Below are 17,782 nucleotides of genomic sequence, written 5' to 3'. Positions count from 1 at the left end.
CAAAAAGTAAAGCCCAGTTTTTTGGTCTTCATTGGCTGCAATTTTTGAGAGGCTACATGGCCCAACGCCAACGGCCGGATAAGGCCAGCCAGCCGTAGTTTGATCACCATTGCTCTACACAAGGATTTACTGTAGTCAGTTTCTAAATCTGTAGTATTCTAGCCTTCAATAATTCCTAGATATGTTTAAATATGTAGGGTTTTGTTCCCTTCAATAATTGTACACTTTATTTCTCCTACACCCGTTCCAGCATCAAATTGAAACTTTAAACAATTATTTATTGCACATGGAAAATCATGAATCAATTAAAAAATTAACCACTTACTCAATTGATTATTGGTAATTAATTGGTTTTGTTTGATATCGAAAAAGGGAAATAACTTCTACGTATGGAGTTATTCCCCTTAGATAAGCTTTGTGTTGTTGTTTTTTAATTTAAAGGAACCTTTAAATTCCTCCCGTACCTAACTCCATAGAACATCATTCTGTACAAAGCATTGAGCTACAAGTCCATCTAAATTTGAATAAATCTGTAAACATGTCAACTTACAATAAACAAAGAAAACGAGTTCGAAATTTAATGTTACCTTGACCTTGTTTTCATTTCTGTTCCCTCCCCCCCCCCTTTTTTTTTTCTTTGTTTCCTCTTTCCTCTTCTAGAACTGCATGACTTAATTAATCTGACAACATAAACAGAATACGAAGCCATAAGTTTATTTCACAAAACACCGCTAATCATTAACTTTATTAAATCAGAGACCTAATGAACACCTCGAATCTCATTAACTTCCAATGTTAATTCTCTAAACGTTTAATGAGGAGACCTCTCGCTTGTCTTACAGATGGCATTGACGTGGAAATGAGATTGCCTGTGTTTAACTTGAACTACTCCAAGCAACTAGAAGATACCAGTTCAAAGCAGTTTCAAACTTTGGCCGATCCATTTTGTTTAGACGTAAGCATACTCTCTAGAACAGTGATGCCCAAAGTACGGCCCGCGGCACAAAGTATAGAAAATCCCCATCCCCCCCCCCAAAAAAAAAAAGAATTAGAAGGTGCAAAAATGTATCTGTACTTACGTTAGGGGCTTAGAGCCCTCAAATTTTCTCCTGATTGATTGGTACCATGACATTTAGCATTTGTGCGTTTATGAAATAGGTATCTGAGTGTAGAATGTACGTTTTCAACCAAGAAAAGTGACACGGTTCTTTACTTTTTTTGTGCAACATGATAATAGGCCAACATATTTGTTTCATAGAGAAAGTGTGGCTATTTAAAATAAAACAACAACATATAAACGACATTATGAAACAAATATGACGGAATTCTTGGTTTGAGCCGCAAATAAAAGGTTGCTAAACTAAGCCTAGAAATTGGAGGATTGATGGGAGTATTTTACCAAAAAGAGACAGGAAAATGACTCGCTTGTAAAACTAGCACATATTCTAAGTACAGAGATGAAGCCCAATGTTTTTTAAGTAGAGAAATGAAGCTATCTTCTGAGGCGGGGAAAAAATATACATTTCAAATATCCCATTAATTAATGAAGCACAGGATCTACGGGTTTCAAGTCTATCGTTTTTGTAGGCCTACGTTTTCGTTCCTACACGAGTGTCGGAAATTAAAATGGCCCGCAGGTCGAATTAGGTTGGGCATCACTGCTCTAGAACTAATTCAAAACCGGGTTTAAGTTAAATAGTTAACCTTTTTTTTAATAGAGTCATTAGATCTATCAATTTTATTGTTGATGAATTACATAAACAGCACGTCGTTTAAATAGCCTGAAATTTTAACCACAATTTTTGTTGCTTAAAGATCATGTTCATAGATCAAGGATGGTGGGACATTGTCTACAGTAGGCAACAGATGTCTATTATATCTACTTCATATACAAAATAAACCAAGGGATACATTTAACAGAAGAGGTCAAAACTGGCAGCCAATGACTTCTGAAAGACCCAAAGAAAAGATCCAACGCAAAGAACCCAAAGAAAAGACCCAAAGAAAAGACCCAAAGAAAAGAACCCAAAGAAAAGACCCAAAGAAAAGACCCAAAGAAATGAACCCAAAGAAAAGACCCAAAGAAAAGATCCAACGCAAAGAACCCAAAGAAAAGACCCAAACAAAAGACCCAAAGAAAAGAACCCAAAGAAAAGACCCAAAGAAAAGATCCAACGCAAAGAACCCAAAGAAAAGACCCAAAGAAAAGATCCAACGCAAAGAACCCAAAGAAAAGACCCAAAGAAAAGATCCAACGTAAAGAACTCAAAGAAAAGACTCAAAAGAAAAGAACCCAAGAAAAGACCCAAAGAAAAGACCCAAAGAACCCAAGAAAAGACCCAAAAGAAAAGACCCAAAGAAAAGACCCAAAGAACCCAAGAAAAGACCCAAAGAAAAGACCCAAAGAAAAGAACCAAAGAAAAGAACGCAAGATAAGACCTTGCCGAACACAGGAGACGATTATAAGAGAATTTATATAGATCCCAGGAGGACAAAGCCTTTGTTTTTGGTTGTAAGATGGATTTTTAATTTACACCCCCCCAACCCATAAATGTCAACAATTATGTTGTGTCTTATAGATCGTTGATTTTATCCAGTGGAAGATAACTCTACCTTTAATATTTGCAATGACTCTTTTATGTTAAAAAAAAGGAAATTACTTTATGTTTATAGTTTATACATTTACTAGCTTACCATTTTTAAAATCAAGATTTTACAAGAACGACTGTGGTAAGCCTTACTTTACCTTCCTAGCCATATAAATTATAGAACTGTAGCCTCACTCTGGTCTTCTTAGTTATTGAAAATGCGTTCAAAATCAATTCTTACCCAGAGGTAACAACGATCATTATTTTCCAAAAGCATGCCATAAATAAATGTATGTGTCATATGCAAACACATATAAACCATTTCTAAAATAAGATTAAAAGTTAGTTTCATCATTGTTGTCATTGTGTAAATACCATGTCAACACTCCGAATAACAACCTTGCATGTCAATTAAATGTGATTTTGTGATTTTGTATCTTTGCAATTCATGAGTATGACTTGCAGGCAAGGGCTGGCCACAATATATCTATTTTGTTTTTCAAAAAGGTAATGAAAATCTTGAGTGACATCACGCTCAGTCCATTTTATAACAGAGTCTATAAATGCTCTGTCCTGGGATTCAGGTAAGCTTACCAAATATAGATGTCTGCTGGCAAGATGATTACCTTAATTATATATAAGACAAGACAGAGTGAGATAGATAGATAGATAGATAGATTGATAGATAAATAGATAGATAGAAAGATAGATAGATAAGATAGATATATAGATAAATAGATAGATAGATATATAGATAGATAGATAGATAGATAGATAGATAGATAGATAGATAGATAGATAGATAGATAGATAGATAGATAAATAGAGATAGATAGAAAGATAGATAGAAAGATAGATAGATAGATAGATAGATAGATCGATAAATGGATAGATAAATAGATAGATAGGCCTCGATAGATGCACTATGTTCATGAAATTATATATATATATTACTTTGCAGTACTCACCCTGACCGCGTCAACTTCAACATTCACTTCACTGGCAAGGACTGGAGACACGTTCAGAAAGCTTTACCTTATTATTTAATATCGTCTGCTAGAAATGTGACATACCATGGACAGGTGAAGCCTAGATTTAAACTCTCTAAGATTACATTTTTAGGCTCTTTCCATGAAGCAAAAGCTAATTTGTATTACATTTCAAAATGGCGCCCTTGACCTTGCTAATTTTGTAAATTTATTTCAAATTCTCTACTAAATCTTCAGAAGTTATTTCCCCACATTTCTTCCTTCTACTTTCTCTTCCTTGTGAAGATCCACAAACATAGGGCAGTGGTCGTCAACCATTTATGGTCCAGCGATCCCTTTTCGTATTTTTTTTTTTTTATCTTTAGAAAAAATCCGCCAGCGTCCCCCCTCTAAGAAAAATACTAATAAAGAAGATTGAAAATGCAAATTTGAATATAATTTTATTTATTAACTCAGTCCGTAACAGATCTTCAATTTTATAACTATTATAGAAAAATTATGCTAAATTACTTGCAGTGATTACATGTAGAAATTAATCTTATTGTGTTGATTTTCTTTTAAACCCTTTTGTAAGTTATTAAATATTAGGGCCTAGTAGGCCTTCTATTTGTAGGTTTTATTGTAAATTTAAAAAAAAAATATTACTATTGCCGAATTTGTTAAAAAATGAAATTAAGCTAATGGGAACCTTGTGCCCCCTGCAGTCTGACAATATTAGAAATGTCTGGCTTTAAATTAGCCAAAGTAAGGCGAAAGTCTCATCAAGTGACTACATTCAATCTATTTTTTTTTTTGCTTATTCATTAAATTTGTTAGCACTAAATCCAGCTTAACTATGTATCTTGATGGAAAAGCTAAAAATAGTTTATTTTTTCGACCACAGTTTTGGAATATTTCAGGAACATCTGAGTGCAGCCACATCTCTGTTATGCCTTCTATGTAAACATTCTTTTACTGAAGACATACTTTTGTAAATCTATTTTTTTCCTGCAATTTAATTGGACCATCAGTAACAGGGGTTTAAAAATTGTCATTTATGTTTAAATAAGTCAATTTATTACATCCTAGATGCGAATCGTCATTTCTTTCTAGAGCATTGTTAGGTGAATTGCCTAGACATCGATGTTCTTAGGCACTGATTCATATGTAAACAAAAAAAAAGTTATGCGACATTGTAAAACCCTTTAAAATAGATTGAATGGTCTCAATCAAATAGAAAATGATTTAATCAATGAAAGTCGATTTCTTTCCTTGCAGTCGGGGGTTGGTTTCATCCATTTGCGTTAGAAGCCTTACGGTTTACGCGCTGGACAGTCGTTCGGACTTATCGATGGTCCCTGGTTCAAACCCTGCCTGCTCCCATCCCCTGTCGTCCTGCGGGAGGTTTGGACTAGGAAGTAAACTATCTTCAACTCTGAAGGAACATCCGAAACATGTAAAACATTTTACAAACATTTTTTTTATTTTTTTAGCCTTCTTTAAGTCATCCCCAACCAATGAATCTTCATGTTTTAAAACTAAATTCCAAAATTGTATAAAAGAGCTTAAGAAAACAAGCAATACAACTCCCATTCGAAATCCGGCGAACCTGAGATTACAATATAAGTTTGACATGCTGCTCATCATTTCAAAAGCTATGCAATTTTCTAATAGGTCACTAAAATGGTTTTTAATTGTTCATGAATATTCTTAAATTAATTTTGGATATTGCTATAAGCTCGTGAAGCCGACTAGGTTTCATTACCTCATTTAAATTATTGCTTTTATATAGCGCTACTTTCATGCTTATAGCGCTTTGGTCCAATCCAAGTTGGGGGAGGGGGTATCTAGGAGAAGGTTTTTCCGTGCTGTCTTTGGGCGCTCAGTAAACACAACTCTGGCCGAGTCGTGTGTCGAACCTCGAGCCCCCTTCATAGGTAGCCAAGCCAAGTTCAAGCGCGGTCAGCCTCTCGACCACGCTTCCCGCCTTTGAGAATGTTGTCATTCAAAATAGAACATTATAATACTTTTAGTTTTAGAAACTTCTTCTTCCCCTGTTGGCCATTCAAGAAAATTTGGTAGGCATATAGTAGTACCAATTAGGCAATTTTCTCACAATTGATTTTCTCAATGTTTTCGTTGCTTAAAAATGGTTAAATTATTATATTTGAATGTTTGCGTTAGCGTTTTTTTTTGTTTAAAATTAAAAAAATAAATATACTGCATATGTAGATACAATAAGGTATAATCTAAAATGCGTTACTACCTAGTTTGTTTATCAAATCATAAATGTTTACGCGCGCAAGAACTAAAGACAATAGAGTCCCTCCGATCAAAGCAACAATGTAAGAATTTAAACATAGAAAAATGGGATTCCCGAATTTCTAACGTTGTTTCTGTTCTTAAATTAGAAACAAGCTAACTATAATTAGTTTGCCAGCGTTAATTTTGAAGAATTGTTTTGTTTCAGTGCACTTCCAGTTTCTTCTTTCATCTCAACGTCACCCATTTATGCCCAGCGCCCCCGTTGTGTCCAGCTACCCCAACCGGGCTTTTGGCTCCCAGTGCCCACCAATTTCATGAAAACGCCCGCCCCCGTTTAAGACCACTGACATAGAGATCACTTTGTTGATATATCGTGTAAATCCTAAATTTTAATTAGGTTACTTATTTGTTACCAACTACAGAACTTAAATGCCCATTGTGTAAATAAGAAACTTGTGATTTTGACCACAATGTAACATTGTTTTTATAGGTTTAGAGAAGGTGACGTAAATTAAGAATACTTTCTTTCAACTATGATTGTCTGTCACCTGAAACAGGGGTAGGCATACTTATTTCATGGAGAGCCACATACAATTCTCTTTGGTATAATATGGGGCCGTCCATATAGTTCGTCCACAGTGGTTTGTTGCAGTGGCGTCACTAGGGGGTGCGGGAGGTGAGGACCGCACCGGGTGACACCCACCAGGGGGTGAAACCCAAGTATGAAAAATAAACTTTTTCAAAATGTCTTTTTTTAAATTACTGCCTGGAGTGTCTCTCACGATTTAGTATCAGCATATCCCAGACCTTCTTAATTTCATTCTATTAACTTTGTTATGCTTTGTACAATAAATAGTTTCTGAAGCTCAGAAGTGTAGAAAATCGCTTGGCACCCGGTGCTTTGCCCTGGACCACTCTGAGAGAATTTAAGTCACTCCCCAAACATCTGACCAGTTGAGTGACAAACGTAACATTTGTTATTGTAATATGTTGAGAAACACATAAATGTAAGCCCCTCGCACGCCGTTCGACGCATAGGGATGTAAGCTCTCTTTATAGTCTAAGGCGACTTTCAAAGCCACTTCTCAGCAGGTGCCCACGAAATTCAGGACTTCTACAAAGGTGTGACGCCAGGTTAGACGTGGGCGGCCATGTTTTTTTATTTTCTCTTTTCGGCTTTCATGTTAAGCCTGACCTTAGTAAATGTGTTTCGTCTTGTCTAATGATATGTCTCACAAATCTCAATTGACGTTCAGTCGCCACTTTCCTTAGACTGCTAATGACTGTGTGCGAAAAGATTTCTCTATTGGTAGCATTATATCGGTAGGATTTGTGGGATCCTTCTCAGCCATCAGAGCTCAGCCTCTTTTCAACCTTCCACATCTCGAAGCGTAGTTGGCCGTTGGGACAATGATTGGATTGAGTAGGTGGATTTTAATCTCCAGGCTAATTGTTTTGTTTGAGATAGGCCGTACTTTTTGAAAGACGACTTCTGCTTTCCACCAATATATACATCTCCATCGCTTGAGATAACAATGTCTCAATAGGTGAACTTTTCTATTTGTTTAGTATCTGTAGGACCAATCTTGATGGGGGTACTGGGGAACCTGCACCCTATATGCATAACTTTGAGGGCGTCATCTTGTGTATACATTTAAGTGTATTTCAAAGTAATACTATATCGTCTGCAAAATCCAACTCGGTTTGGTTTATGCTTTAGAAACCCGAATGCAGCTTGTTGAATGTTTTTTAATGACATCGTCGATGGCTACAAAATAAAAAGAGAGAAATGAAGATAAGATACATACTAATCTTACGTCCGTCTCGATGTTGAAGAATTCCAGCGTCTGTTGTGACACAACAGCTTGATTGGCTTTAGACATGTCGCTAAATCTGGACAAATGGTTGCGAGATGCCTTATTGTCTTGCTATTTTCTAGAGTGATTCCGATGGACGCTATCAAACTTTTTTTTTTAAATCTACAAAACTGAATTTTTGTCCTTTGTTGGTTTTCTAGTACAAGGAACATGTTAAAATTGCATGAGGATTGTGCAAGGAAAATGTTAAAATTGCAGGAAGATTGTACAAGGAATAATAACGCCAATTTTTTTTTAAAGATCAAAACATTGGTAAATTTGATGAGGATCGCCTCTGAGTTTGTGTGATAACACAAACTCTCTTTGTAATTTTGTTTGAGATGTGGTAAGTTTCATTTGTCGGGATTCTTGCCCTCAGAGATCCAGAGCAACAAATGATCTTATTAACTCTCTAACCATTTTTAAAACTGTTAAAAACCGTCTGATCTCAGGGTTATCCTCGAAATCCAAATTCAATTGACAGTAATAGAAAGTGGTGTCCATTTGTTCGTTATTTTTAGTCTGATCTTATTAACTCTCTAACCATTTTTAAAACTGTTAAAAACCGTCTGATCTCAGGGTTATCATCGAAATCCAAATTCAATTGACAGTAATAGAAAGTGATGTGTCCATTTGTTCGTCATTTTTAGTCTCCTTTGTAAGGAAAGTCGCCATTGCTCAAATTTTTTGTTTTGTGACTTACTTTCATCCTCCTAATGTATGTCTCTGTCACAGCCTGTCAAGATGATTGGTGACCTGATTATCACCCCGTACAACATCTACGTTGTCTTGAAGCCCTCTAATGTAACACAGCCAACAACAGCAGCCACGACAACAGCAGCAACATCCTCTTCAACATCAACAAGAAAAACTACGGAATTACGTAAGTTCAAACTTGAAGAAAAAAAAAAGAAAAGAGAGAGGAGACAGTGAGAGGAGAAGGGAAAGGGGAGAGAAATGCAGAGAGAATAACTGAGAGATAGAGAGGTTGATAGTGGCAGAGATAAAGAAGGAAAGCGAGAGAGAGAAAGATAGGGGTTTGAGAATGGCAGAGATATTTTATAGTATTTAAAAAAAAACAACAACTTTTTGTTTGATAGAAATCGCGATCTAGGTTTTAAGCCTGGAGATAAACATTGAAACAAACTACATTGAGTTTTACTTTTTCATATACAAAACAGTTTCAACAAAAGATCTTTTTTCTAAATCATGTATTGTCATCCTTCAGTCTTAAAATAGATCATTAGAGAGTCAAATTATCAAATTAAAATCTCTCAACTATATATTTTGCACTTATTTGATGTATAATTAGTTTCTCTTCACAATATCTTTATGTATAGTTTTACAATTCTTATAACTTGGGAGGAGCCATAAGGTACATTATATAGGAGTCTATACACATGCACGAGAATAGTAAAAACAAGGGAAAAGTTAAAATAACAGAAAGATTGTACAAGGGACTTGTTAAAGTAGAAATAGATTGTACAAGGGACTTGTTAAAATAGAAATAGATTGTACAAGGGACTTGTTAAAGTAGAAATAGATTGTACAAGGGACTTGTTAAAGTAGAAATAGATTGTACAAGGGACTTGTTAAAGTAGAAATAGATTGTACAAGGGACTTGTTAAAGTAGAAATAGATTGTACAAGGGACTTGTTAAAGTAGAAATAGATTGTACAAGGGACTTGTTAAAGTAGAAATAGATTGTACAAGGGACTTGTTAAAGTAGAAATAGATTGTACAAGGGACTTGTTAAAGTAGAAATATATTGTACAAGGGACTTGTTAAAATTAGAAGAAAATTGTATAAGGGACTTGTTAAAGTACAAATAGATTGTACAAGGGACTTGTTAAAATTAGAAGAAAATTGTATAAGGGACTTGTTAAAATTAGAAGAAAATTGTATAAGGGATTTGTTAAAATTAGAAGAAAATTGTATAAGGGACTTGTTAAAATTAGAAGAAAATTGTATAAGGGATTTGTTAAAATTAGAAGAAAATTGTATAAGGGACTTGTTAAAGTAGAAGAAGATTGCTAAAAAATTGATCTGACATTTAGCCAGAACTGTATTTCTAGTACTAATATTCTTGTAAAAGTTCTATGAAATTTGAATGACATTGTCGTCTTGTTATGAAACGGGTGGAAATAACATACAATCTGTCTATCTCTGTTCCCTGTCTCTATCTCTGTTCCCTGCCTCTATCTTTGTTCCCTCTCTTTCTGTATGTTTCCTCTGTCTGTTCTCTAGGGCTCCCTGTCTTGTTCCCTCTTAATATCTTTGTTCCCTGCCTCTATCTTTGTTCCCTCTCTTTCTGTATGTTTCCTCTGTCTGTTCCCTAGGGCTCCCTGTCTTGTTCCCTCTTAATATCTTTGTTCCCTGCCTCTATCTTTGTTCCCTCTCTTTCTGTATGTTCCTCTGTCTGTTCCTTCACTGTATCGCCTAACTCCATGTTCAATCAATATTTAGATTCTACATTAAACATATTCTTATTCGACTAAAGAGAGTGGTCAGTAGAGCCTGTACCTTCTAGAAAGACAACACCCCATACTCCCCCCCCCTCCACCATTGACTAATGTTCAAGTTTATAAGCCCTGCACGTGTATCTCTCCAGCTGACCTCATCTACATCTACACCACTTTTGAAACCTTCAACTTGACCTTGACCCCAGGACTACGTGACCCACAGTCGGCTGAGTTCGTGAAGATGACGTCAGAGTTTTGTAAAGATGTAAGTATATCACGTGACGTACAATAATATTTTAGAAAATATATTCATTTTTCTTTAACAAAACAAAGCTTATCTTAGGGGAAGCACTCCGCATTTACAACTTATACCTGAATAATGTGGAAGTTATTTCCGTTATTGGATATAGACAATAATTAATTACTAATAATTAATTGACTGATTGGTTAATTTTTTTTTATTGATTCGCGTTACGTTAGGTACAATAAATAATTGTTTCAACTTGATCCAAAAGCGGGTGTGGGAAAAATAACTTGTACGAGACAGACAGAAAGACAGACTCAAGACTTGACCTTTCTTCATGGAACAAAAACAGGAACACGAAAGGGGACATTAACAATTGACAAGTAGACACCATTAAAAAAACAAAGATTTCTCTCTTTGAAGTGAGTTTTGAATTACATCTAAAGACATTATTTCAAATGGATACTGTAGCATCAAATGGGTGTTCTAAACCTGTCTTTCTTAATTTATATGATACAGACTTTACCTCAAAAAAATAGATGATTACGTCCTACGTGTCATGCATTTAGTCATGCATATTAACCAATGACCTAAACTCCGCCAAGTCACTGGTTTTCCTGGCTAGCTCAGGAAACCCATTCCATGCTCTAATTGCGCTATGGAAGAAGGAGCATTTGTACAAATTTGTCCTAGCATATGGAACGAGGAATGTGCCTTTATCTTTGTGCCTTTCTAGATACTTTATTAAATTTTGTTTTTGTATTTGAAGATAATGGTTCAGTGTTTTATGTATAGTTGCTACTTTACTTTTACGTCTTCTGTCCTGAAGGCTTTCTAAATTTAGTGATTTTACTAAAGGTGTTACTCTAGTCAAATGTGAATATTCGTTTGTTATGAATCTCACTGCTCTATTTTGTGTCTGTTCCAGTTTCTTAATGTTTTCTTGAGTTGAAGGGTCCGAAACAGAGGATGCATATTCTATTATTGGCTTAACCAAGGTTAAATAACATTTTAGTTTTATGTTCTTATTTGATTTATAGAAATTTCTTCTAATAAACCTTTATGCTTTGTTTGAATTTTTTATAGTTTATAGTGAGTTATAGACTATAATCGTAATGAGATATTTTCTAGATTCTTGAATGATTCAACCGGTCTGGGTAAGAAACAGTCTTCTATTTTTGTCAGGAACCTCAGTAACCTGAAAGCTACAAAAAACTCATCTAAATTTTTAACTCTTAAACAGTAGCTAAAATACTATTTTAATGTTCTCAAATTATGACATTGTAAAAAAATGTATCTTTTTAGCTTAAATGGAATAAAACAAATGAGAAAAGTTTTATTGCTAAAACAATAATGTTTCGAAAACTAAAAAACGGGTTAAAATAACAATGATTTTGGCAATAGAAAAACACTTTTTTAAATATGTGTATGTTTTATAAGCAAATTATTATTACCATTTTTATTTCATAAACTTCTGTTTATTGAATATGTTTCAAGTCTTAAAACCATAATGGACACACCTCCGCACAGTTATCAGCAAACAAAGTCACACAAATGGGGCTTATGCCTCTTAAATGGGCTTAAGCCTATTTTTTTTACATAATTTATATTAACTCACTCTGTCTGCCATTCTATCTATCTGTCTGGTAAAAAGTTAGGACATGTTTTTTTCTTCCTTTTCCCATTCTCGGATCAAGTTAAAACTTTGCGCAATTATTCATTGAACTTGACATGATATGGATCAGTAAAAAATTAACCAATTAATTCATTATTGGTGATTAATTATTTCTTTGATAAGATAAATGGCAATAATTAGCGGTTAAATAAGCTTAGTTTTTTAAAAAGTAATCTTTTTTTTTTTTGCCTGTTTTTATTTTCATGCCTCTTTTTGGTTATTCCGGCTCTATCCCGTTTTGTTCAAGTGAGCCCGATTATTCAATGTATGACGTGAATTCAAAGACGAAATCATTTATGTGTTAAATGTTATGCAAATGAGATCGGTTCATGAAAAGAGAATCTTAGTCAACTATTTGCTTGTTTCAACATCTTAAAAGAGCTCTTTTGTTTTGCGTTCATCAGTGTCTATCTTGCTAATGCACAATTCATTGCTTCCATGTGATGCACCCATAACAGGTCTTTGACTAGAGGTCAACTATAAAACACTGTTCTAAATCAGCTTCAGCCCTTCTTGAATTATTTGTGATTAGATTTATGTCAGACAGTAACATCAAAGAGCAACATCATTTAGCTAGTACAAACTAATCGATCCTACTTGAAACTTTAGACCTTAAAGAAAGATAAAATCATTTGAATATTTAATAAGGTCAGAGATAAACAAATGCATTGATTGATTTTGTCCCTAATTGAGCCAGAGCTGAAAAGATTTATTCATGAACATTTATTTACTTTTAAGTTACTTTGAATGTTGTCATATATATTCACCTTTACATTGAAGACGTTCTTTAAAATTGTGTTTTAATCTTGGAAAGTTTCTTTTTATTAATGCTCCTGTAAGAGCCTTTTCCATGTTTGTTTAGCATTCTCTACACACTCTGGTCCAATTCTCGGTACATTCTGGTCTAATTCTAAGTGCACTCTACTCTAATTTTCAATGCACTCTAATCCAATCCTCTATATACTGGTCCGATTCTCAATGCGCTCTGGTCAATTCTCTATACACTCTGGTCCAATTCTAGAAACACTCTGGTCAAATTCTCTATGTATTCTAGTCTCAATGCACTTTGGTCCAATGTTCTTTACACTCTGGTCCAACTCTCAATGCAGTCTGGTACAATTCTCAATGCAGACTGGTCCAATTCTCAATGCACTTTGACACAATTCTCAATGCAGACTGGTCCAATTCTCAATGCATTCTGGTACAATACGCAGAACACTCTAGTCCAATTCTCAATGCACTTTGACACAATTCTCAATAGACACTGGCCCAACTCTCAATGCATTCTGGTACAATACTCAGAACACTCTAGTCCAATTCTCAATGCACTTTGACACAATTCTCAATGCACACTGGCCCAACTCTCAATGCACTCTCGTACAATTCTCAATGTACACTGGTCCCACTCAAAATGCACTCTGGTCCAATTCTTAGAACACTCTGGTCCAATTCTTAGAACACTCTGGTCCAATTCTCAGTGCAATCTAATCTAAGCCTATTAAGAGAAAATCCATCGCTCTGTAAGCTGTATAAAGTAGGTATTGTCTCTATTTGTTAGCCTCTTTTTGAGGTTATTCTTCAAGTAAGGGAGGCTACATTGTTTTAATTCAAATGTTGCTACATAATCAAGTAATCCTCTACTCATCTATCCTCCTCAGCTGGAGAGACTGTACACTAGAAGTGTTTACGTTCACCGTTACCATAACTGCAGAGTTCATACCTTCAGGTAAACTACAAGCACCTTCACTAGTATATAAAGGCCTGTAAGCATCGGCCATTCATAGGTCATTGTTATCTATATCATACGAATTCCGAATCATAGTTAGTTCACTAATAAAACTACAGTTAATTATTAATTTATTCTTCATACATTAACCCTTTCTCTCCATAATTATGTTCTTCTTCCCGATAGAATTATTCATTTTGCTCATTTGTATTTCGCTATCCTGTTATGATTAAACTTCAATAACTTTTTTGTTTGTTATCAGAAAATGTTATATTTGGTATCGAATAACAGGGGAACGCATGCTTCTTCCAATATAACACAAAATAAAGTTTACAAATCCAAAAATGAATTTAGTTTAATGGGGTCAAATCAACGTTGGCATCTTCAATTAGGAGAGAAAGAGTTAAAAGAAGCATTTTAAAAATAAATTAACACGTACAGAATTTCAAAGTTACCCGTTTCGTCGGACAAAGGTGGTAGAGGATAATGCATATTGCTTTCCCCTTAAGTGAAGCAAAGTCAACAGCTTAGGAAACCTGACGGACACTTATGTCCAAACTTCAAAACAGGCAGAAATATATACTAACGCTGGACGTTGCTCTCACTAGACCATGCCTGAAGCTGATGATAATTTCGAAACCGAAAATTTTAATTTAAAAAATCGTATTCCATCAGGTTTTAAACTTAGGATCATCAGCTTAACAGTCATTCAACATCTTACAAAATTAAAAATACTAAACCACTTTCCATAATGTGTACAGGAATGTCCTATAAATGACCTTGAACATCTATTAAGTGTATGTTTTTGATATCTAGGTTTTGTTCTTAATTCACTTCAGCGGATGTAAAATATATGTCATATCCTATCATTCAGGGGCGAACCTCCGTCGATAGTTCTTAGCGTTGGTTACGTGGGCGGAGACTGGCCAGATATGGACAAGAGCGTTCAATGGATCATCAGGAAACACGCGCCAAGCTACTACTTTGACCTCAAGGAAGTTTACCTCGTAGGTTCTATCTACCTGGTCCTCGGGAACGTTTCAGGTGAGAACACATGGTTTGTGAGACACAAGTCAGGTCAATGACCACCAGCAGGACTGTTCAACTCACCAAGCACTTACTTATGTTATTCATAGAGTGTAGAATTGTAAAAGTGTAAAAAAAAAGTCGTGAAAGGCCTTTGAGTCCAAGTGTTTCTTCTATATGTTAGGAAAGAGTGATTTTCCTTTTCCGCTATATCTTTGTACCCCATCAACTCGATGATCATTTGATCAAATTACCCTTTTATGCTCGCTTAGTTGCTCTTTGTTACCTTGAGGCCGGAGGCCGAGCTCCCACAAAGAAGTTCTTTTTTTCCTACAATATTCCGCCACTAACCATGAACGCCGGCGAGGAAGAGCGAGATTTTCTTTCTTCTTAATCATGCCAAATGGAGGTTCTTTATCCTGTTCACCCATTTCCTCATTGGAACGTGAGGTTCCTCATGAACCCTGGTTAATTTTCCTGGAAAAAAGAGCAACAATATCCATAACCTCCAGGGCCAAACTGGATTTATAGAATAGGGTGGTAGAAATTCGTTGACGGGATATACAATTGCTAGTGTGTATTTGATAGGGAGGCGGGAGATCTCAACCTGAGATGAACTCTCCTATTGAAAAATCAGAGCAGGAAGGACTAGTCCTCCCGTAGTGCTCTGGCAAGAAACTTAGCCGTCCGGCGTAGTGCCTCATAGCTACCATACAAGTCGAGTGACTGCACAGGCAAGTCCCCCCTTAGCTCGCGGAGCTGGGGACACTCGTACAAGACATGAGATGTTTCGACGCTCTCTCCACAGTGACGGCATCGGGAGTCAAAGTTAGTGCGGAACCGGGCAAAGTGTTCCGTCCTGCACTGCGCAACTATTGACTGCTCTGACCTCCTCAGTCGCCACCATGGATCGTCGCGATCTGGGTGACGCATGCGCTGCCAGACACCACGTGCTCTGTCGGGGAGATCTCAACAGAAACGGTCCCCAATAGCTGAATGTTTAGAAAGAAAGTTGGACAAAGAGAAAAAAAAAGTTAATAAGTTAAAGAAAGAATAACAAAAAAAAAAAAAAAAAAAAAAAAAAAAAAAGAAGCGAGTAAAAGAAAGAGGAAGAGAGTGAAAAAGAAAGTTGAAAAGTGGGGAGGTAGACGATTGAAAGTGGAAAGAAAGAGAGAAACAGTCAAAGAAAGAGAGAAACAGTCAAAGAAAGAGAGAAACAGTCAAAGAAAGAGAGAAACATTCAAAGAAAGAGAGAAACAGTCAAAGAAAGAGAGAAACAGTCAAAGAAAGAGAGAAACAGTCAAAGAAAGAAAGAAACAGTCAAAGAAAGAGAGAAACAGTCAAAGAAAGAAAGAAACAGTCAAAGAAAGAAAGAAACAGTCAAAGAAAACAAAAGAGGAAATAGAAAAAAACGAGAAAGTAATAGAGAGAGTAAATAGAAAAGAAAGTAGAGGATAGTAGAAGAAAGATGATTCTTCCTTTGATCATACTTACTAGCTCTGTGACTTATTGATTCTTCCTTTGATCATACTTACTAGCTCTGTGACTTATTGATTCTATCGTTAGATCATACTTACTAGCTCTGTGACTTATTGATTCTATCGTTAGATCATACTTACTAGCTCTGTGACTTATTGATTCTATCCTTTGATCATACTTACTAGCTCTGTGACTTATTGATTCTATCCTTTGATCATACTTACTAGCTCTGTGACTTATTGATTCTATCCTTTGATCATACTTACTAGCTCTGTGACTTATTGATTCTATCGTTTGATCATACTTACTAGCTCTGTGACTTATTGATTCTATCCTTTGATCATACTTACTAGCTCTGTGACTTATTGATTCTATCCTTTGATCATACTTACTAGCTCTGTGACTTATTGATTCTATCCTTTGATCATACTTACTAGCTCTGTGACTTATTGATTCTATCCTTTGATCATACTTACTAGCTCTGTGACTTATTGATTCTATCGTTTGATCATACTTACTAGCTCTGTGACTTATTGATTCTATCGTTTGATCATACTGACTAGCTCTGTGACTTATTGATTCTATCGTTTGATCATACTTACTAGCTCTGTGACTTATTGATTCTATCGTTTGATCATACTGACTAGCTCTGTGACTTATTGATTCTTTCGTTTGATCATACTTACTAGCTCTGTGACTTATTGATTCTATCGTTTGATCATACTGACTAGCTCTGTGACTTATTGATTCTATCGTTTGATCATACTTACTAGCTCTGTGACTTATTGATTCTATCGTTTGATCATACTGACTAGCTCTGTGACTTATTGATTCTATCGTTTGATCATACTTACTAGCTCTGTGACTTATTGATTCTATCCTTTGATCATACTTACTAGCTCTGTGACTTATTGATTCATACTTACTTGCTCTGTGACTTATTGATTCATACTTACTAGCTCTGTGACTTATTGATTCATACTTACTAGCTCTGTGACTTATTGATTCTATCCTTTGATCATACTTACTAGCTCTGTGACTTATTGATTCTATCGTTCGATCATACTGACTAGCTCTGTGATTTATTGATTCTACGTTTGATCATACTTACTAGCTCTGTGACTTATTGATTCTACCGTTTGATCATTCTTACTAGCTCTGTGACTTATTGACTAGCTCTGTGACTTATTGATTCTATCGTTTGATCATACTTACTAGCTCTGTGACTTATTGATTCTATCCTTTGATCATACTTACTAGCTCTGTGACTTATTGATTCATACTTACTAGCTCTGTGACTTATTGATTCATACTTACTAGCTCTGTGACTTATTGATTCATACTTACTAGCTCTGTGACTTATTGATTCTATCCTTTGATCATACTTACTAGCTCTGTGACTTATTGATTCTACCGTTTGATCATTCTTACTAGCTCTGTGACTTATTGACTAGCTCTGTGACTTATTGATTCTATCCTTAGATCATACTTAC

The 17,782-nt window shown here is 35.4% G+C and overlaps 1 protein-coding gene across 1 annotated transcript in view; it reads left to right on the top strand.

The window, feature by feature from the left end:
* The window catches only part of LOC106053476 (uncharacterized), an 85,973-nt gene that overhangs the window by 16,728 nt on the left and 51,463 nt on the right, over window positions 1–17,782 (top strand). The window contains exons 7-13 of the mRNA XM_056013124.1: window positions 843–955; window positions 3,096–3,172; window positions 3,550–3,670; window positions 8,413–8,560; window positions 10,289–10,404; window positions 13,717–13,784; window positions 14,659–14,828. Coding sequence (XP_055869099.1) covers window positions 843–955; window positions 3,096–3,172; window positions 3,550–3,670; window positions 8,413–8,560; window positions 10,289–10,404; window positions 13,717–13,784; window positions 14,659–14,828 — 813 coding nt within the window. The remainder of the gene's footprint in view (window positions 1–842; window positions 956–3,095; window positions 3,173–3,549; window positions 3,671–8,412; window positions 8,561–10,288; window positions 10,405–13,716; window positions 13,785–14,658; window positions 14,829–17,782) is intronic.

Source organism: Biomphalaria glabrata, chromosome 15, assembly GCF_947242115.1.
Source record: "Biomphalaria glabrata chromosome 15, xgBioGlab47.1, whole genome shotgun sequence".
NCBI lineage: Eukaryota > Metazoa > Mollusca > Gastropoda > Planorbidae > Biomphalaria > Biomphalaria glabrata.
The sequence above is the reverse complement of the archived record's forward strand: the minus strand, read 5'-3'. Positions and strand labels throughout refer to the sequence as shown.